General features: G+C 35.3%; 1 protein-coding gene and 1 pseudogene across 3 annotated transcripts in view; one reads left to right on the top strand and one right to left on the bottom strand.

Annotated features, from left to right (window-relative positions):
• The window catches only part of ERGIC2 (ERGIC and golgi 2), a 79,456-nt gene that overhangs the window by 38,738 nt on the left and 13,634 nt on the right, over positions 1 to 27,084 (bottom strand). For 2 of the 3 annotated variants that reach the window (XM_074194805.1, XM_074194802.1), the window contains exons 2-6: positions 14,938 to 14,988; positions 13,563 to 13,708; positions 10,833 to 10,941; positions 2,419 to 2,465; positions 1,062 to 1,132 (exon numbers count right to left, since the gene is read on the bottom strand). In XM_074194805.1, coding sequence (XP_074050906.1) covers positions 1,062 to 1,132; positions 2,419 to 2,465; positions 10,833 to 10,941; positions 13,563 to 13,668 — 333 coding nt within the window. In that variant the 5' untranslated portion in view covers positions 13,669 to 13,708; positions 14,938 to 14,988. The remainder of the gene's footprint in view (positions 1 to 1,061; positions 1,133 to 2,418; positions 2,466 to 10,832; positions 10,942 to 13,562; positions 13,709 to 14,937; positions 14,989 to 27,084) is intronic. The other variant, XM_074194804.1, reaches the window with a different exon arrangement.
• LOC141493439 (thioredoxin reductase-like selenoprotein T) lies at positions 22,057 to 22,858 on the top strand (annotated as a pseudogene).

Here is a 27,084-nt window from a genome sequence, read left to right as displayed (position 1 = left end):
ATAAAATCAGACTACAAACACAAAATTACCTTATGAACCTCTTTTCTATGTTAAAGTGCCCCAGTTAATTTTAAACTTCTTTCATAAGAATCATTTTATTGTCCTTTTAATAGCTATTACTCTTCTCTGAACTCATGACACTTTTTCCATATTAAAGTGTGGAGGTTAAAAGTGTGTGTGTGTGTATGTATGTATGTATGTACAGGTATGTATGTATGTGCTTGTTTTGTCTGGTTTTTTTTTTTAGGCTTTTTGCAAGGCAAATGGGGTTAAGTGGCTTGCCCAAGGCCACATAGCTAGGCAATTATTAAGTGTCTGAGACCGGATTTGAACCCAGGTACTCCTGACTCCAGGGTCGGTGCTTTATCCAATGCACCACCTAGCCACCCTGCTGTGCCACCGAGCTGCCCCCTTTTTTTGTCTATTTTAAGAGGCATGAGTATTGAATATAATTTGGGAAGATTTCATGATTGCAATTGGATCATTCTAGAAATTTAACATTTTCTTCAAATATTGAAAAATTAATAAGAATTTGAAATGAATAATAAATTTTTTTCCCCAACAATTTCATATGAAAAACAAGTGGGGAAAATTGAATGCTTTCAAAGATGATTTATTTATGGTAACTCTTAATAGCATAAACCAAAATTTTCAAAGTAGTGGAGAAAACTTTTACTAAACAGAGAAAAAATTTCATGTGTATATACAGTGGCATACTAACTAAAGACTCTTACCTAAATTTACAGTTAATCAAATCTACATTTCAAGAATGCAAATTTCTATTCTTCTACACAGTGAGAAGGTACAAAAAGCACTTCAATGATTTCAATGAAAAATATTTCCACGTTAAGGTTTTTCTAGTCTAACTGAAAAACTGAATACCTACTACTTAGAAATACTATGCTAGGCAATTTAAGGGATATAAGTATTTAAGCCTTCAAAGAATTTGGAAGCTGGCTAGGAAAAAAAAAAAGACCCAAACAGAATATATATTTCATAGGAGTTTAGACAGTAAAGAAAATTCAAAACATATTTTGAAAAAAAACTTGAAGAAAACTTACTGATTCATAAACTAGACCATCTGCAGCTGCAACCATTGTTTCTGCTAAATCCAATACATCAGCTCCAACATCTGTATAAAAGGAAGTATTAACTTGTTTGTATTCTATATTCAATGAAAAACAAAATATATATAAAATATTAGAAAGTGATAAAGAAAAAAATAAAAGGCATAATTTGTAGAATCACTTACTATAACCCTACCATTTTGCCTCAAAGCTACAAATTGCAAGACTATAAGGCAAAAGATCTATGTCTTTTTCAGTTCTTTACTGACTAAACTAAATGACTAATAGAAACTTTAATCAAATGAAAAAAATGCTGTGCAGACTGGAATTGTCTAATGCAACTACTGAATAATTACTTTTCATGATATCAATTGTAAGAACCATATTAAAAACTAAAACTAATGTCTTCTAAAAGTTTCAGTCATTGTCTGACTATTTGTGATCCCTTTTGAGGTTTTCTGAGCAAATGTACTAGAGAGGTTTGACATTTTTTCTCCAGCTCATTTTATAGATGAGGAAACTGAGGCAATAGGTTTAAGCAAGTTGCACAAAGTCACACAGCTAATAGTGTAAACTCTTTTAGATTTGAACTAAGGAAAATGAGCCTTACTGATTCCAGGTCTAATATTCTACTCACTGTGCCACCCAATTGCCCCTTTTAAAATTACCCTTCTACTTTAAAGAAATGCTACTACAAAATAGTGAAATTTGAAAAAAATGTACTCTTGCATGTATTCTAAAAACATCTCACATCAATCAAGTAAATAATATAACACCCATTCAGAACCAAACACTAGTATAAAAACTATCACCTTTTAGTATACAGATAAGTTTAGGTATTTAGTTCTACTCATCCCTTCATCAAATACTAGTTTATACCTGACATATCTTCTTCTCAACCATAAGATGATATCACTGAAAAATAAGAACTGGTACAGGTCTTCTCCAAAATATAATTATTTTAGAATTTCTCTTATTCCATAAAGTTCTTTGCTACCTTTTAAGACCTAGATTTCTACATATAAAAGAGGGGAATATATAAACAGAGAAGTAAGGTGAAGATGGTAAACAGTTGCATGGAACTTGATTAAAATTTTAGGTATTTCACTCTCAAATCCTTTTATTATGACAGCAGGAGAATTTTAATAGACTATTTTCTTTAAAGGGGAAATGAGAAAAAGATTTTATGAATAAAGATCCAAATCAAAAATATTTCTATTATAAGGAAACTGACAGCAAATTTGCACAGTCAAATTAAACATGATGAAATTTTTAAAATGCAGAAAGGGAAAATGAAATTGCAATTGTTTTAAATTTAAAAAGCACTCTGAATTATTAAAGAGATACTTACATTGACACTTCATAGCCACAGTAATATCTATATTGATTCTTAATTTGCTAGAAAACAAACAAAAAATCAATTCATTGATAAATACCCACATGATATGACAAAGATACATGAAAGTAAATCTGGTACGGTGGAAAATGTACTCATTGGTTTCAGAGTCAGAGGATTGGCAGTCCAGGCTTGTCTCTTATCTTTTACTACATGTGACACTTAAATCTTTTATGGCCTGTTTCCTCATCTTTAAAATGAGAGGGCAATTACATGGTTTCTAAAGTCCTTAGTATAATTTGATTCATAAGATTACATGAAAAATTTTAGTTTTCAAACAGAATTAAACATGGCTGGATTAGTATTATCTCTAGTATTAATAACAGGATAGTTTAAAGTCAGTTATGTTTTGAAATCATTACAAAGTTGTTGTTTTTTTAGCTTCACAGGTTTTGACATTTTTTTATCCCTAATAATCACAATAAAAACAAGGATAAAACTCTTAAAAAGCAAACAAATCCTGGCTTTTATTTTAAAGCTCTACAACAAGTTTTCTTAAGGAATAGTAACCTATTCTTTAGAGGTCTATACAATTTAATCCAAATGATAATGACTGCAGCTAAACCTCTAGAAAACAAATTATACATGGAATGTGCTTTGCTTTCAAAAGAATACCAAAGGAGTTTTGAAGGTACTGTGAATTACTGAAATAAAACCAAATTCCCAGTCAAGTGAGCTACAGCAGAGAAGTCATAGTGTAAGATAAGTGGCAAATAAATTCAACCTGAATCAGAATAAAATGTGATTGGAAAATGTTTGATAAGATAAATAAAAATACAACAGAAATTAGATTATATTAATTTGTGGTTTGCTAAATAAATCTGCATTCCACAGGGACTTTTAATTGGAGTTTGATGCCACTGCCTAATAAAGTTTATAGATATCTGTCACAATTAGTCTAAGATAGATATTTAGATCTGTCACAATTAGTCTAAGTCCCCTCTATCAGTACCCCAATAATATCCTCCCATCAATCTTTGTTTTCTGCCACAGGAGATCTAAACAACATGTTGGTTCTTAATATTTAAAGGGTAAATATAACCAGGTTATCCATTTATTTTTAGTTTCTTTCTACATAATCCACATACTTCCCTTTACAGTTACTGAAGTCCTTTCTTTTATATTACTTCTCATTCGTAAGTTCTATGCTGATGTCCTACAACCTGGCTATATTCCATCATGTGTCTTCCCATTAAAGTCATTTGCCATCTTGATTTTTTTGATATAGTATATAATTCACCGGAATACTTTCACTAAGGGAATACTGGTGTTAAAGAAATATTTTTGAAGTAATACGCATCTAAAGATCACTGAATGTCAAAATATGAGTAATAAGCACTTTTCAATTACTTTGTTCTTCCAGGGTAGATGGTTAAAAAACTAATATCACTCTGGGGAAGCTAGGTGGTGCAGTGGATAGAGCACTGGCCTTGAAGTCAGGAGAACCTGAGTTCAATTCTGGTCTCAGACACATAATAGTTCCAGGTTCAACATTCTATTCACTGTGCCACCCAATTGCCCCTTTTAAAATAAAGAAATGCTACTTCAAAATAGTAGCAAGTCACTTAACCCCACTATCTTGGAAAAACTAAAAAAACAAACAAAAAAAAAATCTTGATATCACTCTTCAGAATAATTAATATTTTTATTGGGGAAGCTTTGTTTCTGGCTTTTGTTTAATTACTATCTTTTTCTGTGACCAGAAATAAACATTTGAAGAACCTTGTCATCAGTGTTTAACTGAAGGCAACATAGTGAACAAAGCACTGAACCTGGAACAGAAATATGTAAGTTCAAATTTAGCCTCAACCACTTGTTCATTCTGTGACCCTGTACAAGAGGTTAAATCTCTATTTGTCTCAATTTTCTAAATAGGTGGTAATCATAGCACCTACCTCTCAGGATTGTGAGGAATACAAATGAGAAAATATTCATTAAAGAGCTTACAATAATGCCTGGAACATACTAAGTACTTAATAAATGGCTGTTCAATCTTTCCTTCCTAGACTAGGACAACCTAATGAAAACCACTTTGAGAGGACCTGCATTCAACTTACTACCTGTGTCACCCAGAGCAAGACATTTAATTTCTCTGGGTCTAAATTTCCTCATCCATAAAATGAAGGGTTTGAATTAAATGATTATGAAAACTTAAGTAAACACTTTTAAATCTGTTTTACAACTCATAGTATGGATACTCAGGATTCTGATGAACAAAGTTAGCACCTAAGATCATAAACCTGAGACGAGAAGGACCTTAGAAGCTCCTCAGAAATCAAAACCTTCATGTTACATCAACAGTTACACAACTATTTAAATATCAAAGGCAGTATCTAAACCTAGTTTCTTCTGACTTTAAGTCCAGAGTCTTATATACTTTGCTAAATTAGCTTTCAAGCAGCAGCTCCAAAAAGTTAAAAAACTGTCATAAGATCTTATATTACTAAAAAATGTGCATAAGAGACTCCATGTTAATAAAAAAGCCTTCAAATCTATATTTTATTATATTCGTCACTATTATGATTTAAGATGCATTTTACTATAGAACATCATGTATAAAAGTCTGCCTGGATCCCTTCTTAAATTTCCATCAAGGATAAACCACAAAAAATATTCACATTAAGATTTTTAAACTGATGCAAAAGCACGCAAATTGGTTGTTGCCATATTTTAGGTCATTTCCACTGAATTCATTCTTGATAGTAAATCATCTGATAGTGTTAAGGGCTTGGGTGGCAAGAACTTTCTTTTTCCAGGTCTTCAGAAACTGACAAGGAAAGAGCTGTAGCATTTTACAGAAGCATCTGCCAAGTCACATTTCTAGATGAGTTGATTCCTTATAAAACAGCTATAGGGTTGGGTTAGAAATTGGAAAAGCAAAAGAGATAACATAAGCGGGGGGGGGGGGGGGGGGGGGACTCTTATTTCCACACAAAACAGAACATGAACAAGAATCTTAAACACCTACCTAAAGATTTTTTTTTTTAATTTTATCCTTGAGGTGCTAAGGAACTAAAGGCTTGTGGGTGGGAAGGAAATGTTCAGGTCTGTGTTTTATAGAGAATGATTTAGCAGCTATAAGGCAAACAGGATAGAGAGATAAGAGACTGAAAATAAGCAAATCAATAAGGAAGCTACTACAATAGTACAACAGAGAGACAATGAAAACTTAAAACTACCTAGTGTAGTTGCAAATATGTTGTGGAAGGAGAATCAATCATCTGATAATTGATTGCAGTTTTTGATGGGAGCAAGCAGAGAAAATAAGCTCAGAGACTAGTCAAGAAAACCTCAGTTAAGAAGATAGACCTCCCCCCCCACCTGGTACAGTAGAAAGAGTATCAGTCAAAGGACCTTAGTTCAAATCCAGCCTCTAATACTTCTTACCTACAGAACATAAGGCAAGTTGCTTAATCGCTCACAGCCTTGATTTCCTTATCTGTAAAATGAAAAGACTGAACTAAATGCACTCCAAGTTTCCTTTCTTAAAGGGAACTATGATCTATGTTCCCAAAGAGTTTGAAGAAAGGGGGAATATAGGGGAAATAAATTAAGTTTTGGACATACTCAATTTGAGTTTCCCAAAAGACATATAGGTAGCTGACAACAAAGGACTAGTATCCAAAAAAGAGCAATTAGAGATATTGTGAATTACCAGGCACAGACAACACCAAGGATATTTAATGTCTGTCCTTCATTTTTGAAGAAAATCATGACATCAAGGAGGTCATGCTATGACAAGCACATGAATTGGATGTGAGTGAGGGGGATGCTGTGCTAAGTCACCAGTTATCATTTTCTCCCAGGGCCACCTGGGTCCAGTGGTCAGATATGAGTCAGGACAACTGCAGATAGCCCTGGATGCAGTGTTAAGTTGACTTCCCCAAGGTCAAGTGAAAAGTAAGTAGCTAGTGTCTGAAGCTGGATTCAAAATACTCCTGAATCCAAGGCTCTATCCACTGCACTGTACTCTGATGAACAAAGTTAACACCTAAGATCATAAACCTGAGACCAGAAGGACCCTTAGAAGTTCCTTAGAAATCAAACCATTCATATTACATCAACAGTTACACAACTCTTTAAATATCAAAGGCAGTATCTAAACCTAGTTTCTTCTGACTTTAAGTCCAGAGTCTTACATACTTTGCTGCACCACCTTGCTGCCCCTACCATGAATATTTAAACACAAAGGAAATGACAAGAATATCAAGGATAAGAAGAGTATTAAAGGAAGAGATGGCTGCTTCTTTTGTAAAAGCCTTCCCTGGCAGTCTTGAGAAATATCCATTCTTAGAACGTACGAGGATTTATTAACTGGTACCATCATTCATCAATCAACAAACATTTATAAAGTACCTATCATGTAGGTATTGGAATACAAATGAAACAGACCTTGCCTTCAAAGAGTTTATAATCTATCAGAGGAGACAACAAAGATATAGCACAGTACTAGTTGCTATATAATCAGGAAAGTCTTAATGCAGAAGAGAGCACTAAATTAGTTTCAAAGGAGGCTGGGGATTCTAAAAAGAGAAACATGCATTCTAGGCACAGGGTGGGGGATGATAATCAATGCAAAGGCATGAAAAAGGAAGAGTTAGTAGTGTCTTGTGTGAGGAATAACAAAGAAGATTTAGATGTATTAGTCATGTAGGAAGAAAAATAGAACAGTGCTAAAAGATGAGTAATTTAAACTGAACTGAAATGACACACAGAAAAGAATTCCACAGGTGAAACAAGCAATTGGCTCTTTTCAGTGTCCCAGAGATCCTGCCATTAACTGCCTGAGTCTCAGGAAGATAGTAAAAGTAAATGACTGTCGTGAATGGCCCCCAAATGAACTCACTTTCAGAGACAATACCATGGTTTCATCTCAGGATGGTGGAAAATGAGAAACAAAAAGAAGGTAGCTTTCACATGGAGTTTAGCTGATTCCTAATCTGAGCAAATGTTCTTTGGCATGGAAAAGTTAAGGACCTCTGATAGATATGCCAGGGATCTGGGATATATGTGCATCATTTTTATAAAGGACAAAGTACAATTTTCTCCTTTCTGAAGAAAATATTAATAACAGGTTTGAGTTTTATGAGTAGTTGACAAATTTTTAGCATATTTATTGATTCCCAATTCACATTCTCCAATATAATATTCAACACTGTCTCCTGTGTCCATTTTCATGAACATGAAGTTAATTTAGAAGCTCTAGTTCAAATCTTCATGGAATTTCGTAATTCCTTCATTTCGGTTGTATCTTGGCAATGTGACATGGAGTGGTTTGCCACTTTACAGATAAGGAACTACAGTAAAGAGGATTAAGTGACTTGCCCAGGGTCACAAAACTTATTAAAGTATCTGAAATCAGATTTGAACTTAGGAAGAATACTATTTTTAACTTCAAGCCCAGCACTGCACCACCCAATTGCCCCATTTGGTCATTGTTTTAACTATCTCTTAATTCGAACATGTTTTTATTGTTAAGTCATTTTTTTTCAGTTGTGTCCAACTGTGGGGTTTTGTTGGCAGAGTTATTTGAGCAGCTTGCCATTTCCTTCTCTAGCTCATTTTTACAGATGAGGGAACTGAGACAAACAGGGTTAAGTGATTTGCCCAGGGACACAGACAGGGTAAGTGAAGTTGGATTTGAACTCAGGAAAATAAATCTTTCTGATTCCAAGCCCAGTGTTCTATCCACTGCGCCACCTAATTCAATTCTTAGTGGAATTTCTCTGATCTTTCATACCAGAAAATAAAAGCTGATACATTAAGCTACAATTATCTTCTTAACAATCTGGTAGGTAAGGTACAATTATCTCCTTGTAGTACTCATGAATAGATTGCCAGAAAATGTTTCCTGTTGCCTTTGGATACATAATGAAGCAAATACTTCTATTCTTCGACTCTTCAAGATTAAGTGATATATTCTTCCATTTGGCTGCAATTTCTTCTTCTGATTTCAATTACCTTGAGACTATTGATATAGATTTGCTTCAATTCCTCAACTAGATGGTTATTAGACAAAGATACAGACTAAGAATGCCAGCAGTTCAATTGATATATGTAGATAGTCTAAGAACTATGTCAATTTTAGAATCCTACATCCATTTTTAAAGTCACACTAGCACTTCTACTACAGGAAAGAAAATTTAAATCTAAAAAACATTTTGAGTTTTTGTCCATTTCATCTGTCACCTTAGTCAAAAATATTTGTTCCTGTTGCCTGGTAACAAGCCTCTCCAGATCTAAGTTGTCTTCCAATAGGAGACAATCTTTTTCCTAAATTGTGCAATAGGTCTTTCTAGCTTGGAAGCACCTGGTAGAGGCTCAGCATCATACCCTGTGCCATGATGAAGTAACAAAGTTGAAAAAAATTCTATCTAATCTCAGCAGAGGAAGATATTACAATGACACTTTGACATACACACAAATTATATTTCAAAAGGAAAGATATTTAATAGGCAGGCATACCTTGGAGATTGAGGGGAGTTGGTTTCAAATCACCACAATAAAGAGAATATTGCAATAAAGCAAGTTACATGAATCTTCTGTTTTCCCAGTGCATGTTTTGTTTACACTACACCTAATTTAAGTGTGCAGTAGTATTATGTTTAAAAAACATATACACCTTAATTAAAAATACTTTATTGCTAAAAAAAATTTTAGCCATCATTTGAGCCTTCAGTGAGTAATAATCTTTTTGCTAGAGGAGGGTTCTTGACTCAATGAACGGTGGTTACTGTAGCAATTTTTTTTACAATCATGAAAAACGTATTTCCATATTAATCATAAGGTAAAGGAAAAAAGCACAAAAAATAAAAGAAACTGAAAATAGTATGCTTCCATCTGCATTCATATTCTGTCAGTTTTTTCTCTGGATATGGATAGCAATTTCCATCATGAATCTTTTGGAATCATCTTGGATCAATGCACTGCTGAGGAGAGTTAAGTTATAGATGATAACTGAACAATATTGTTCTTATAGTATACAATGTTCTCCTGGTTCTGCTTACTTCACTTTGCATCAGCTAATATCTTTCCAGGTTTTTCTGAAATCTTTCTGTTCATCATTTCTTATAGTATTATCTAGTTATCATTTCTTGGTTTAGGTTTTTTTTTAATAGGGCAATGGGGTTAAGTGACTTGCCCAAGGTTACACAGCTAAATAATTATTAAGTGTCTGAGGACGGATTTGAGCTCAGATCCTCCTGACTCCAGGGCCAGTGGTCTATCCTCTGTGCCACCTAGGTGTCCCATAGTTATCATTTTTTTTAAAGGTTTTTGCAAGGCAAATGGAGTTAAGTGGCTTGCCCAAGGCCACACAACTAGGGAATTATTAATTGTCTTTGACCAGATTTGAACTCAGGTCCTCCTGACTCCAGGGCCGGTGCTTTATCCATTGCAAACCTAGCCACCTAGTTATCACTTCTTAAAGCACAATAGCATTCCATTATATTCATATACCACAATTTGTGCTCAACCATTCCCCAGCTGAGGTGCATCCCCTCAAATTTTAATTCTTTGGCTATGGCAATTTCTTAAATTAAGACAACAATAAAGCTTGCCATATCGATTGACTCTTTCACAAAAGATTTCTCTGTAGCATGTTACTGTACTGTTTAAAAGTAATTTATCGGGGCAGCTAGGTGGCGTGGTGGATAAAGCACAGGCCCTGGAGTCAGGAGGACCTGGGTTCAAATATAGCCTCAGACACTTAATAATTCCCTAGCTGTGTGGCCTTGGGCAAGCTACTTAACCCCGATTGCCTTGTAAAAACCTAAAAAAAAAAGCAATTTATCCACAAAAAGACTTGAAAAATTGGAGTCAATCCTCTCAATTCCTGCCACGTTTTTAATCAGCTAAATTTATGTAATATTCTTCAATATTGTTGTGTTTCAGGGATAACAGAGGCCCGAGGAGAGAAATAACAGAGTCCTGCCATAGAACATACATATTTATCAATTAAATGAACTTATATGTAAAAATAAGGTTGCTATATTGAATATTTGTGCAATCAGAACTGAGTAAATGACTCTTGAAAACATCTAGTTATTTTGACATACCATAAAATGGATAATTTGGATGTGGGAATAATAAAGTTCATTAAATGAGAAAAGAGTCTTTTTAAACATGCACATTAAATTAGAGAATAAGGAACATTTATTTCTTAGCAAACTAACTCTATATAGACCAACTATGCAAGTGAATGAGGAGAGAAGTGAATATGATGCCATTTCCTTAGCAAAATATCAAAATGAAATTAATTTTATAGCTTTCTACACAAACAGTTAACATATTTGATGAATTTTCCCTCAGAAGAACTAAACAGGTATTAATACTCTAAAAAGATTTCAAAAAAGATTCAAGAGATTTACCTAGAAAAATCCTTGTCTACTTCATATTCATACTTCATCCAAGTATCTTGATATACTGAAAACTCCATTATAGTTAACAAAGCCATTGTAGTAAATGCTATTAGAGAAACTAATAAATTAAGAAAAAAGAAAAAATGAATTAAGTAGCATAAAATAGACCATACCTATAGTATGCTTTAAATGAACATATCTTGTTTTTAATATGCTTTCCTTAAAAAACAGAATATAAAGTTCTTCAAAAAAACTAAAACTAAAACTTATTAAAGGATCAATATTAATGACTTTAAAAGTAATCTTGTTCAGAAACCACTTTGATTTTCATTTTAAGGGTTCTTATTATACTAAATATAACTGCCAAAATGTTTATAAGACCACAAAAATTTCACTCTTCTTTCCACATAATACTGACAATGCAAACATCAGTAAGTTAAAATTGCATAGGTTATAGTATTTCCAATCTTGACAGCTGACTATGTCTATAGTTTGCTTATTTCTTCTTTTAATTCAAGGGTATGGGAAGACAGGCAGACTTTGTTGCTGTTTTAAATAACTTGGCCTTATTTCTCCCAGACCTCTTAGAAAACTGATATGGCTGAAAAGAACAAAATAGCTCCAAAGCAAAACTATAACACTTTTACTCTGCTCTACATTTAGTAATTAAATAAAAATAAAAAGGAGCAATAAAAAGCCTGATTGAAAATATACCCTATCTCCATGATAACAGGAAAAGAGTAAGGTTGTATAATTGGTATCTGCAATATTAATTTCATGATAATGCAATTTGAAACTTTGTTTTATAATCAATTTTGTACTTGTTATTTATGGCATTTCTATAAACTTTTGTGAAAGTCTTTTTCCTTAAAAAAACTCCATGAAGAAGAAAGCTCAAATATTATCATTCCCATTTTATAAATAAGAAAACTGATATACAAAGATGTATATTTTAAGGGTCATAAATCTAAATAACTTCAAAGCTAGAACTCGAACCTAGGTCTTCTGACTCCAAGATCTAGGGTGCCTAACGATATACCACAGTGAATCAGACTAGATCTGAGAAATTTCATTACCAAAATATGTTATCTCATCTTCAATTTATATATAATCATCATGCTGTGGTTGTTTTTTGCCTTTCCTTCTCAAAGAGCATTAGGACAACAGGAAGGGGATGCCATGACTTACAAATAAATTGGATTAAAGTGAGGGAGGGCTGTGCAAAGTCACCAACCTCACTTTTTCCTCCAGAGTCACCTAAGCTCAGTGACAAGATACAGATCAGGAAGACAAAAGATAAAAGATGATCCCAGATGCAATGGGAGACTTTGATCTTTTTAAGCTAAAGTCCTTCCCAGGACTCATCTATACTTCAAAAGAATGAACAGTTCAAATTTGATTCATTCCTTAATTCATTATCATATTATATAATGTATTACTATTATACATACCAGGAGGATACAAGAAATATAACACCAAGTCCTTGTCCTCCTCAATAATTAGAGCAACAAAGCATATCAAAGTACATTTTCCTATAATTCCCACTGCCTGAAAAGTCCCCTTGGCAATCCTTTTCAGTAATCAATTCTTAGCTGCCTTTTAAGTGATCAGCTTTTGATCATTCCAGTTCATATTATATCTAGAAACTCAGCTTTTATGTACTAATCTTAACAATCTGACATTTAATTATATGCTGCCTACACATACTGCCATCTACTGTAACTATTTAATTTTTGTATTATTTAGATATGACCTTTAAATATAATCACCCTCATTTGCAAACTGGAACTGGTAGTAATATTTCAACTCTCCTTAAGAGAGAGGGGCAAGAAAACAAACCATAAACACATTAAAAACCTAGATAATACAAGAATTAAATAACAATAATAGATGGCACAAGTGATGGCAAGGGCAATGATTAAATGTGAACATGGTAAAATCGTAGATAAATAGTGAGTTCAGATATCATCAATATTTGGAATAGTCAGATTTGCTTTAATGAAATTTGAGCTAATTAATAAAAGAAAGCTAAAAATAATTACTAAATATCAGGAAATGGGGATTTATGCAAAATCTTAAGAAAAGTATGTATTAGATAGTAAAGATATTAGGCCAGAATGGCAAGTTTATATTGGGAAGTTAAGGTCAATGACTGAAGTCAAATTGTGAAAATTCTTTACCATCACTAAAGGGTCATGGACTTCATTTTGTAGGTAACCAAGTAGGTGAATAACATGAAAACAAAGGTTTAAGAAGAATGGAACAACTTGAAAGCAAGGAAACAGTGGAGTTTATTCTATTAATCCAGGTTATGTCAACTTATTATAAATATATATTATAATAATTAAAAGGAATTGCCTTTGACCAATAAGTGCCATTGACTAATATGTCCTACTTCATTTAATTAAAAACTCTAGATAATCTAAATCGCTAACTTGAAATCTTTTTTCTTGTTTTCTTTACTTTTCAAGTTAATGAGGCATTAAAGAATTTGTCAAATTTCCACATTCCCTTCATCTTGCAATGAATAGTGTCTGGCCCTTGTCCTGATTTATTGTTTCACATTTAAATGGTAGTTGATAGAGTCAATCTAAATCTCAAATATCTGAATTCTAAAAGAAAAAACTGTAACTTTTGAATAATGTTATACTGTTCTTTCAGTAGTGTTGGATTATAGTCAAGGATACTCCTGTCAAACAAAAAACGGCATTAAGAGTTTAAATTGTCAATAAAACCCACCTGTACCCCCAACTGCTGAAGTCTCTACATAGCTTACAGGAACCTTTGGAAAGGCATCCAATTCTTTCACTAAATTTAAGGTTTTCTTTCGACTCAGTCGCCTCATCTTCAGCAGAATCTTCCACTTCTTCCTTCATATAGCCACTCTACACATAAATACACATAGTTGGTGAGGGTTATAAATATTTTTAAAATCCCAACAAATACAGAATAACTGCTATAGTATGTGAAAGCACTGGGCTAGGCACAAAAGATATTAAATCAATTAAATCCCTACTCTTTAATACTATATTTAGACATAGCAAATGGTTCAATATGCTGCTTAAGACAATAGTTTTGAATGAAAAATACATTTTCTTTCCACTACAGTTCTTCTGGTGCTATAAGCCTATTAGAAATAAACAAAAACGGTGAGACTTCTTAATTAAGGACTGACACTGGAAAGCAGAGGAGCAAAACTCAAATTTTTAATGGACAAGACTTTTTGTACAAAAACTAAGTTCTTTGGACAGCTTTAATATATCAAAATACACAGTTATCATAATTATAGAATTACAATTTCTAATTAAATAATATTACCTAAAATATTTAATCTAATTTTATTTTTTAAAAAGTCATGTTCTATTTTCTTTCTTCCTTAAAGATATGATTTTTCTCTCTCATCACATTCAACTCAGATCAATGCATACTATGGAAATGATGTAAAGACTAACAAACTGCCTTCTTTGGGGAGTGGGGGGAGGGAAGAGAGATGGGGAAAAATTGTAAAACCTAAAATAAATAAAACCTTTCTAAAATTAAAAAAATAAAAATAGACAAAATAAAACAGCATCTAAATTCATTTTAAAAATTTAGCCAACTTGAAAAAAAATTAATATAATGCTTACATATAATTTATATCATATTTAATTTTTGTTGTTCGCACAGGAAAACAAAGAGAACAATTCCCTTAAATCTTCTGATGGCAAGAAAAGGAAGAAGTCCACAATTGATATTTTTGTTTCAAATTTAAGTCCAAACCTGGGCTCAAATATAAACTAACTGTGTGACCTTGGGCAATTCACTTAATATATTTGCCTCACCTTTCTTATCTGCAAAATGGGGAAAATAATAATAGCAACTACCTTTCATGGTTACTGGGAGGATCAATGAGTTAATAATTGTAAAATGTTTAATACACTGTCTGGCATATTATGCACAGGAAAAAATTTTTAATGTAACAAAGAAATATTAAGTACACTGCAGATCATAAGGCAACAACAAGAATAAAACAGGATACACAAGTAAAAAAGAGAAAGGACTAAATGGTAACTAATTAGTGTCAAAGAAAAAAATTATAAAAACTAATTCAGTAGAAAATAAAAAGGCAACATACCAAAGTTTGGGGGGTGCAGCAAAAGTAGTCCTCAGAAGAAAAACTGTATCTCTAAAATTATTTTTTTAAAAAGAAAAAGGAATTAATGAATTGAACATGCAATTTTAAAAATCAAGAATTTTCTAAAAATAATCAAAACAGAAGAAATATCTAAAAGTATGAGAAACAGACTGACCAATATGACCAGAAAAGACAATGATCAATGCTGGAAGGGATGTGGGAAATCTGGGACACTAATGCATTACTGGTGGAACTATGAACTCATTCAACCTTTCTGAAGAGCAATCTAGAATTATGCCCAAAAGACAATAAAAATGTGCATACCCTTTGATCCAGCAATACCACTACTGGGTCTAGACCCTGAAGAGATCATGAAAAAGGGTTAAAAAAAATCACTTGTACAGAAACACTCATAGAAGCCCTGTTAGTGATAGCAAAGAACTGGAAATTGAATGAATGTCCATCAATTGGGGAATGGCTGAACAAACTGTGGTATATGTACACTATGGAATACTATTGTTCTATTAGAAACCAGAAGGGATGGGATTTCAGAGAAGTCTGGAAGGATTTGCATGAACTGATGCTGAGCGAGATGAGCAGAACCAAAAGAACATCGTATATCCTAACAGCAACATGGGGGTGATGATCAACCTTAATGGACATGCTCATTTTATAAGTGCAACAATCAGGGACAATTTTAGGGTATCTGCACTGGAGAATAGCATTTGTATCCAAACACAGAATTGTGGAGTTTGAACAAAGAACAAAGACCTTTAATTTACCTTTAATTTTTTTTTAAAAAAAGTAACATTATGTAATTTTGCTATCTCTTATATTTTATTTTTTCCTTAAAGATATGATTTCTCTCAACACATTCAATTTTGATCAATGTATAACATGGAAACAATATAAAGACTATCCAACTGCCTTTTGTGGGGGGTGGGGGGGAGGGAAGCAAGATTGGGGGGGAAATTGTAAAATTCAAAAACCAATAAAAAAAAGTATGAAAAAGAAAAAATGGAAACCCCCCAAAAGTCTAAAATTAGAACTGAGCTGGCATCTTAAATGTCTTTAAAACTTTATCCCAAGCTGTCCTCTAAACAATTTTAAAAATAACATATCTAAATAAATTCAGGAGAACCAGAAAAGGCCCAGTTGAAACAATTTTCCAGTTGAAAATAACTTAGAAGGTAGTAGACAACTTAGAAGACAGCTTAGCACAAATGGCACTCCAGCAAGTCAGCAAAGATCTTGGGGAGGACTGAATGTGATTGATGACATCCTGAGCTCTCAGCCCAGACATTAGGGACTGAATGACAGCTCTTTGAGGGAGATTACTGGGGATATTGTGCTAGCAATGGTGCATGACTCTGTTAGAGTACCCATATAGAGATCTGGTAACAGTCCCATGGCAAGAAGGAGCAATAGCACAACAGATCTTGCAGCAAGAGGGGAAGGGGTACCCTGGTCAGAGTACTTATGGGAGTACTCAGGGGAGAAAAGAGCAAAAAGGCCAGGAGAAGTTGTGATCACAACTCTCCTTATTGGGTTCATTTAAATGGGCTCTACTCCCATTTTGCAGTTGTGCTCCCCTTGGTGATAAGGATTATATTGTATTCATGAATGGGTATTGAACTCTGAATGTAGGCTCTGTGGTCTTTTGTTGGGTGCAGTGCCCCAGAAAAGTCAAAAGCTGAGACACCCCCTGCCTTAGATTATACCACCTTGAAAGAACTAAAAATTTAAAGGCCCCAGAACTAGCTCTGAAAAGAGTAACATAAAAAAAAGCTAAAAGTTAGGTCACTGCCCTCTCCAGTGTAGGAACAGAGTCCAACTTTAACAAAAAGTTAAAAGACAGGAAATTTAAAAATGGGGGGTGGGGGAGCTGCTGCTGCTCTTGGCATCTTTGTTTAGAAGGCAAAAAAAGGAGAAGAAAGAAGAAAAAGGAAGAAGAACCTCACAATAAAAAATTAATACAGTGAAAGGAAAGATCAAAACACAAATTTTGAAGAGGATATGTCAAAACAATTACATGCATAACCTCAAAGAAATACATGAATTGGTGTGAGGCTCAAAAAGAAATCCTAGAAGGGTTCAAAAGGGATTTTAAAAATAAAGTAAGAGATATAGGGAAAATTTGAAGAAGAAATTAAAGTGATGAAAAAGATTCATGAATAATGAGTCAACAACTTAGTAAAGGAAGTTCAATCAAATGCACAAAAGCAAAAATAATAAATGCATCCTTTTCAGACCATAATGTAATTAAAATTGTAATCAATAAAAGAACATGGACATAGAGATTAAAAATTTCTTACATCAAAAAAACAAGAGCAGATCAATGTAATGAGCATGCAACTAAAAAAACTAGGAAAAAATTAACCTTCCCCAGTAAATAACCAAATTAGAAATCCTGAAAATGAAAAGAAAAATTAATAAAACTGAAAAAAAATAGAATTGGTTAAATTTATGAAAAAAGCAACACAATAAACCACTGTTTAATTTGGTTTTTTTTAAATTTATCAAGGGGGGGGCAGAGCCAAGATGGCGACAAAAGTGGATCTTGTCCTAGGCGCTCTCTCATAAATCTTTGAAACTAAGGAATCTAAACTAAATTTTCCAGAGACAGAACCCACAGAGGGATCCAGTGAGGCAGTTTTCCTACTCAAGGTAACCTGGAAAAGAGCAGAAAGGCTCTGCTCCCCAGGGTTGGAGTGGTGGCCTGCCAGAGGGTTGGCCCCCCAGAGCCAAAGAACTTCAGCCTCCTGGAGGCAGCCCCAGGGCATGGGAGCCACAACTCAAAGCAGCAGGGGCAGTTTCCTGACCTACATACGGGGAGCACCGGGCACAAATTGGAGGAATGGGGGGAGGAGGGGACACCTCTGCCAGAGGGAGCACATGTAGCCTAGCCCTCAGGGCACACAGCCAGCTGCTTGGTCACTACATTCCAGATACAGGAAACAGAAGCAGGCAGAGCCAGTAAGCAGGAGCTCCCAGGGCATGAGCCCATTGAACCTAGGGAGGGGAGTGAAGAGAGACTGCAGAGCTCTGTCCTCTGCCCCTGGAACAGGACTCTGGGGCTCTGACCACATTCAGATCCTGATTGCACTATAGGACCCCAATAGAACAGCAGGGCCACCCCTCACCTGAGCCCCGTGCAGGGCGGGGGACGCATATGGTCATTCACAGACCAGGAGGTAGGACAGAGCCTCACACACTGAGACCCTTGTGGGAGTGTCCCAAAAGCTCAGGAAGCACCCCAAAACAGGCTTAGACTGGGAAAATAAGCAAGCAGAGAAACAAGAGTAATACCACGAACCGAAGAAGGATCAATATCCTCAGTCGGAAGATGAGAAAGCACAAGCTTTCTAGACACTCCAAGAAAAATAGAAATTGGGCTCAGGCTATGACAGAGCTCAAAAAAGACTTTGAAAATAAAATGAGGGAGTTGGAAGAAAAACTGGGAAAAGAAAGGAGAGAAATGCAGGAAAAACATGGAAATGAAGTCAGCAGCCTAGTCAAGGAAATCCAAAAAAATGCTAAAGAAAATAGCATGCCAAAAACCAGCTTAAGTCAGATGGACAAAACAATTGTAAAAGTTATAGAGGAGAAGAATGCTTTAAAAAGCAAAATTGGCCAGATGGAAAAAGAGGTAAGAAAACTCTCTGAGGAGAACAAATCCTTTAGACAAAGAATAGAATTCAGGGAGATTGATGAATTTACCAGAAATCAGGAATCAATACTTCAAAACCAAAATAATGAAAAATTAGAAGAAAAGGTGAAACATCTCTCATTGAAAAAACAACTGATATGGAAAACAGACTCAGGAAAGATGATTTAAAAATTATTGGAATACCTGAAAGTCATGATCAGGAAAAGAGCCTTGACATCATTTTCAAAGAATTACTACAGGAAAATTGCCCTGATATCCTAGAAGCAGAGGGAAAAATAGAAATGGAGAGAATCCACCGATCCCCCAAGAAAGAGATCCCAAAAAAACCAACCCCTAGGAACATTATAACCAAGTTCCAGAACTCCCAAGTCAAAGAGAAAATATTACAAGCAGCCAGAAGGACACAGTTCAAATATCATGGAGCTGCAGTCAGGATCTCACAGGACTTAGCAGCAGCTACATTGGAAGCTCATAGGGCTTGGAATATAATATAGCGGAAGGCAAAAGAGCTTAGAATGCAACCAAGAACCAACTACCCAGCAAAAATGAATGTCTTCTTCAAGGGAAAAAGATGGGCTTTCAATGAACCAGGGGAATTTCAAATGTTCTTCCTGTTGGAATGGCCAGAGCTGAACAGAAGGTTTGATCTTCAGATACAGGACTCAGGAGAAGCACAGAGAGTGGAGGAGAGGGGGAAAATATGAGGGACTTAATGATGATGAACTGCATGTATTCCTGCATAGAAAAATGAACCTTCTCAGTTAATAGAGCAAGTAGAGGGAGCTTTTATAGTTAAAGCACAGGAGAAAGCTGAATTCGAAGATAAAATATGGAGTAAAAGTGGAGTCAATAGGAAAAAAAAGGGAAATGTAATGGGAGAAAGAAAAAGGAGAGGGGGAATAGGCCAAGATATTTCATACATTAAGATTTTTCTTTATTACAATGAGCTATTGCAATGATATGGAAGGAGGGAAGGCAAGGGGGAATGAGGGAATATTTGCTCTCATCAGAGGTGGCTAGGAGAGGAAACAGCATATATACTCAATGGGGTACAGACATCTGTAGTAAGAAGTGGGGGACAGGGGGAAGGAAGGGTGATGTGAGTGATGGAGGAGAGGGTGGACCATGGGGGGAGAGTGGTCAGATATAACACATTTTCTTTTTTACTTCTTGCAAGGGTCTGGGATTGGATGGCCGGTCTGGGACCATAGGGCCAGGTGGATGCTGGGCCTAAGGAGTGGTATGGGGGCTCCGGGCCTCTTGGCCCCAGGGCCAGGGATCTGTCTGCTGTGCCACTCAGCTAAGCTACAGCAGAGTCAGAGTGAAAGGAGAGAGGAAAAATATAGTACATGGTAGTGGAGAAATACGAAAGGAGGGAGTTACGATCAGCAATGGCAACAGTGGAAAAATGTGGAAGTAGCTTTTACCATGGACTTATCGTAAAGAATGTGACCCACTCGTGACAGAGTTGTCGGTGTTGGAACAAAGACTCAAGCACATTTTATTATTATTATTATTATTATTATTATTATTATTATTATTATTATTATTTTGGAGGGGGGGGGATGCAGGGCAAATGGGGCTGGGTGGCCCGCCTGGCGCTGCACAGCAGGGTGATCGTTGGGTGTCTTGAGGCCGGATTTGGACCCGGGTGCTACTGGCTCAAGGGCCAATGCTCTGTCCGCTACCTAGCCACCCCTACTACTATTACTATTCTATTTTATTTTTGGTTTTTTTCTTTTTTCTTTTGGTTTTTGCAGGGCAGTGGGGTTCGGGTGGCTTGCATGTCACATGGCTGGGTGACTGTTGGGTGTACGAGGCCGGATGTGGGCTTGGACGCTCATGACTCCAGGGCTGGTGTGTCCACTGCGCCACCTGGCCATACCTACAATTATTACTATTATTTTTTTATTTTAATTTTTTCTCTCCCCTTTACTTTAACGCTCAAGTGAGTCTATATTTTTGGGGGGAGGGGGTATTTTGTTTACTCTTAAACAAGAATATTTTGCTAATGTATAAAAAAATTGTACAAAATGAGAATAAATATTAAATATTTAAAAAATAAAAATAAAAAAACTTACCAAAATCAAAAATGAAAAAAATAAATTCACCTCAAATGAGAGGAAAAAGCAATTATATGGTAATATTTTACCCAATTACATGCTAATAAATCGAACAATGAAAGTGAAATGAATATTTAAAAATATAAATTGCACAGACACTTAAAGAAATCCATTTTACAAAAGAAAATTTAAATCATCAATGAATTCCCTAAGAAAAAAAATTTCTAGGGCCAGGATTCACAAAAGAATTCTACCAAACATTTAAAGAACACAATTAATATACTAAAAAATTATTTGGAAAAATAAACAAAGGAGTCCTGTCAAATTCCTATCACCACAAAATAAATAAATAAATAAATAATGAACCAGGAAGCGCAAAAACAGAAAAAAAACCCTAAAGACCAATTTCTCTAATATGGATGAAAAAATTTTAAAATAAAATACTAGCAACAAGATTACAGCAATATATCACAAAGATCATATACCATGCCCAAGATGAGATTTATACCAGGGATGCAGGAATGGTTCAATATTAGGGGGAAGTATAACTGACCCTATCAATAAGGAAAAAGCAAGATTATCTCAATAATTGTAGAAATAAGTTTTTGACAAAATACAACTTAAAATTATAATACAAATGACAACAATACTCATTCCTATTAAAAACTCTAGAAAGTATAGGAATAAGGAGTTTTCCTCAAAATAGTATCCCATTTGCAAGGTTTATGTGTAATGGAGATAAGTTAGAAGCCTTCCCAATAAGATCACAGTAATACACAAGGATCATCATTAACAGCACTGTGACTCAATGTTATATTGGAAAACCTAACTATAATAATAAAAGAAAAAAAGAAAAGAATTACAACAGGCAATGAGGAAATAAAATGATAGTATATGTGAAAAATCAACTACAAATGGTTGAAATAATTAAGTTTTAACAAAGCTGCAAGACATTTAAAATAAGTTCATATAAATTCTATATATTTTTTAATACAAACCAGCAGCAAGAGATAGAAGGGGAAGTTCTGTTTAAAATAACCATATATTTGTCCACCTGCCAAGACAAAACAAGAAACTTGAACACAATTACAAAATACTTTTCATACAAATAGTCATATCTAAATAACTGGAAAAATATCCGTTGCTTATGGGTAGGTAGAGTCAATGTAATAAAAATGATAATTTTACCTAAATTAATTACTTATTCAGTGCTATACCAATCAAGCTATCAAAAAATTATTTTTTAGAGATACAAAAAAGTTCTAATAAAAATTATCTGGAAAAACAAAAGGTCAAAAATATCAAGGGAATCTTTTTTTTTAAGAAATGTAAAGCTGAGCTGCGGCCCTGCCCTGCAGTGCCCTGCTCAGAGTCGGGCCCAGGACGATGCGGCTCCCGCTGCTGCTGCTCGTGGCGGCGGCGCTGCTGGGCGAGGCCTCGGCCGACGCGGGCGGCGGGCCGGGCGGGCGGCTCCGGAGCAGGACGCCACGGGCCGCTGCTCAAGTTCCAGATCCGTGTGTCCTGGGGCTATCGGCGGGTGTTGGAGTACATGGGCTTATTAGCCGGCGGTACCCAGACATCCGCATAGAAGGGGAGAATTACCTCCCTCAACCAATATATAGACACATTGCATCTTTCCTGTCAGTCTTCAAACTAGTATTAATAGGCTTAATTGTTGGCAAGGATCCTTTTGCTTTCTTTGGCATGCAGGCTCCTAGCCTATGGCAATGGGGCCAAGAAAATAAGGTCTGTGCGTGTATGATGTACCAGTATGGTCAAAGCTGGAATCTGGTCACCTTCCATCCATGCAGCAGCTTGTTCAAATTCTTGACAACGAAATGAAGCTCAATGTGCATATGGATTCAATCCCACATCATTGATCATAGCCCCATCTTTCAGCCCTGAAAACTCTTTTGCATGAATGGATTTTTGCAAGAACAGCGTGGTTCACGCCAATGAAGGCCTGTACTGAAGACAGCACACTGTTAGTACAGACCAGATGCTTTATTTGCAGCCTCATTGAACTTCTTGGAAAACCTCAGCGCAAGACAGTCTTTCAGTGTTGGCATATTTTGGAATACTGCACATTCATGGAGTGCAATAATACTGTATAGTTATATTTTTTAAAGGGTTAATTCAGCCAGTTAACTGTTTTAAAATGCTGGCATTACTACTTGTAACTTTATTTCTTAGTCACATTGAGGAGGGGAGGAAGGGCAAATTTAATTAATATCTGATTGTTTTTTCTTAAAAGATGTCTGTTAACATCTGCTGTGATTTTATATGAATTTATGTTCTTTTTGAAGTTTAAAATGAATATTTGGGAAAATAGCTGACATTCCCACATACTTTACAAAAGTCTGTCAAACATTTCTAATTTGGTTATGTCCTGTTTCTATGTTTTTCCTAATATTGCAAATTGTGAACAGTGCATTATACTAAGATTAAGGGGGGGGGGGGCGGAATACAATACCATTTTGGTGATTACAAGATAACTACTAAAAGACCAAGCTTTTTAAATCCTATTGTCTAGCTCAAGTGTCTTGCCTTGACCAGTCTAATGAGTTGATTAACTGGACCTTTATACTTACCCTAAATATAAAACTAAGCAAATTTAAGTTAAATAAAAAATTTTCATTTCCTGTATAAAAAAAAGAAATGTAAAGCTCCATGACCTAGCCATACCAGAATTCAAAATTATAAAACAGTAATCATTAAAACAATCTAGTATTGGCTAAGAGATAGAAAGGTGGATCAATGGTAAATTAGTTCACAATACAGTAATAACCATAGTCATTTATTTAGTATTTGATAAACACAAAGATCCAAGCATTTGAACAAGAACTATTTGACAAAACTATAGGGAAAACTAGGAAGGACTTTGGCAGAAACTAGAATTAAAACAATATCTCATTCTATATGTACCAAGATAAAAATCAAAATGAGTCCATGATTTAGAACACCATGAAGGTGATAACAAAGGGAGCATGGAATAGTTAACCTGTTAGATTTATGGATAGGACTTCCAAGCCAAGAAGATGGAGAAAAGCCAGGCACTATCCTGAGCTCTCCTGGCTTTCCCTCAGAACTAACATGAAACAAGCCTCTTTACAGAATTTGGATCCACAAAAACCAGAAAAGAACTGAAGAGAAGAACATCAACCAATAAGGTCTGTCTGAGGGGAGCATGGGTGAGTCAGGGCAGAGAGCCAGTTCAGGGGCAGTGGAGTGAGACCCAAGAACTAACCTAAGAACACCCATGGAAGTTTTGGCTGTGTGAGCTATGGGCGGGAGAGTTCTAGTGAGGCTGGAGGGAGAGTTCCAGAGAAGCAGGTGAGAGAGCTCCAGAGTGTGGCTAAGACATCACTCCAATCAGCTAGGCTGGTCTGGAAGACCAGGGCCATGAGCCCCAGTATTTTCAGCAGAGTTCCCTTGTTAACAGTTGAGTTCCCCCCACAAATAACAAACACAGAAACAACCTCCCCCCTAACCTCCAGATTCAAGTGTGTGTACCAGATCTCCCCCACTTTGCTGATTGAGGATTAAGGAGATTAACTATATAGTCCCAGGGCCAAGCTCACAATGTTTGAGGATAACCCAGATCCTGCTGCTCCACACAACAATGCAGGTCTAGGGAGTAGGCCAATTATCAAGGTCACAAACACTCCAAAGAAAGCATCTAGCATCCCCTACTAGCCGGCCTACTTGAAGTTACTAAGCCCAGTGAGTAAAGCCTTTAGGGATTTCAACAGCAAAGATTATGAATCAGCCCCTCCCAAGATAAGATCCTAGGAAAATGAAGAAAAGCCAGCAGAAAGGAGGGGTTGATTGAAACTTACCTAGAAGAAAAAGATCCTAACTCAGAGAGATCTAGAACTTCTGAGGACAATATGAATTGGTTTCCATCCCAGAAAAACTTCTTAGAAGAGATCAGGAAGGAGTTTAAAAATCAAATGGAAAAATTGGGAAAAGAAATGCAAGAGAAAATTAATTTTCCAAGTTAATTTGCAAGAGAAAATTATCATCTTGCAACAAGAAAATGAAAATACATTTGGACAAGTGCAAAAAGAATTAAATTCTCTCAAAATTACAATTGGGCAAATGGAAAACACCTTCAAAAATAGAATTAACCAAAAAAGGAGTTACAAAAGGTAAATGAAGAAAATTCTTCACTAAAAAAAAAATTAGAATGTGTGGAAACTAATGACTTCATGAGACAAGAAGAGATGGTTAAACAAAATAGAAAACAAAAAAAAAAAATGTAAGATACCTCATCAGCAAAACAACTGACCTAGACACAATAGATCCAGGAGAGAAAATTTAAGAATCATTGGCTTCCTGAAAACACTGAGGATAAAAAAAGCCTGGATTCAATACTTCAGTATATAGTGAAGGAAAACTGCCCTGAATCATGAAACCAGGGGGCAAAATAGTTATTGAAAGAATACATCAATCTCCTCCTGAAAGGGATTCCAAAATGAAAACAGGATTATTGTGGTCAAATTCCAGAACTATCAGATAAAAGAAATTATTGTTAGTCAAAAAGACACAATTAAATACCAAGGAATCACAGTAAGGATTACACAGGACCTGCATCAACATTATGGTTTAGAGGGGGCTGGAATATGATATTCCTAAGAGCAAGGGAGCTTGAAATACAGCCAATAATTCACTATCCAGCAAAAGTGAGCCTTCTCTTACAGGTAGAAAGATTCTCATTAACTCTTGAGAACTGTAACTCTCTTAGAGAGAATATACTTAGCCAGAAGTAATGGACACTCATGATTTGGCCATGACTCTGATAGAATGATTTAAAAACACTATCTCCTTAAGGGGGGAGGGGGGAACTGGACAGTAAAGACAAGAGGATGGAGGAGATTTGCATTACATGAAGAGGTACAAATGACCTATTGCAATAGAGGGGAAGAAGGAAGGAGGTGAAAACTGCCTGAATCTTACTCTCATCAGATTTGGCTCAAAGAAGGATACAAACACTCAGTTAAGCTTAGGAACTTATCTTACCTTTCAAGTATTAAGAGGGGGGAGGAAAAGGGGGGTTGGATAGAAGGAGCTAGGAGGTAGTATTCAGAAGGAAAATACTGGGGAATATGGATGAGGTGAAAAAAGGGGAAAAATACAAACAGAGGGAAGACAAAAAAGAGTTAGTTATAATATAAAAGGAATGAACCTCCTATAAAATGTAAGCAAAGAGCAGAGTGGATAAAAAAACAGAATCCTACAACATGCTGCTTACAAGAAACTCATCTGAAGAAGAAAGAGATACCTACAGAGTAATGGTAAAAAAATTGGAGTAGAATATATTATGCTTCTGCTGAAATGAAAAAAAGGCAGGGGTAGCGATCCTTATCTCAGAACAAAGCAGTTGCAAAAACAGATCTCATTAAAAGAGATAAGGAAAATATATCCTCCTAAAAGGTACCATAGACAATAAAGCAATTTCAATAGTAAATATGTATGCACCAAGTGGCATAGAATCCAAATTCTTGGAGAAGAAGTTGAATAAGTTACAGGAAGACATAGAGAGCAAAATTCTACTGAAGGGAGACCTCAACTTCCCCCCCTCAGATTTAGGTAAATTTAACCACAAAATAAACAAGAAGGAAGTTAAGGAAGCAAATAGAATGTTAGAAAACCTAGACATGTCAGAAAAATGAATGGGGATAGAAAGGAACAGACCTTTTTATATAGTACATGGCACCTACACAAAAACTGACCATGTACTAGGGCATAAAAACCTCATAATCAAATTCAGAAAGGCAGAAATAGTGAATACTTTCTTCTCAAATCATAATGCAATAAAAAATCATATGCAATAATGGGCCATGGAGAGATAGACCTAAAACTAATTGGAAATTAAATAACCTCTCATTTTAAAGAATGAGTGGATCAAACAACAAATTATAGATAAAATTAATGATTTCAATCTAGACAATGACAATAACGAAACAATATATCAAAATTTATGGAATACAGCCAAGGCAGTTTTTAGGGGATATATATTATAGCATTAAAAGCTTACATGAATAAAATACAGAGGAAATCAATGAACTAAACAAACTAAAAAAATTAGAGAAAAAACAAATTAAAAAACCTCAATTAAATTCCAAATTAGAAATTCTAAAAATTAAAAGAGAAATTATTCAGATCGAAAGCAAGAACTAATAAATAAAATCAAGAGTTGGTTTTAGGGGCAGCTAGGTGGTGCAGTGGATAAAGCACCAGCCCTGGAATCAGGAGTACCTGGGTTCAAATCTGGGCTCAGACACTTAATAATTACCTAGCTGTGTGGCCTTGGGCAAGCCACTTAACCCTATTTGCCTTGCAAAAACCTAAAAAAGAGAGAGAGAGAGAGAGAGAGTGAGAGAGAGAGAGAGAGAAGCTAGAAGCATTCCC

This window comes from Macrotis lagotis, chromosome 7, assembly GCF_037893015.1.
Source record: "Macrotis lagotis isolate mMagLag1 chromosome 7, bilby.v1.9.chrom.fasta, whole genome shotgun sequence".
In the NCBI taxonomy this organism is placed as follows: Eukaryota; Metazoa; Chordata; class Mammalia; order Peramelemorphia; family Peramelidae; genus Macrotis; species Macrotis lagotis.
The sequence above is the reverse complement of the archived record's forward strand: the minus strand, read 5'-3'. Positions and strand labels throughout refer to the sequence as shown.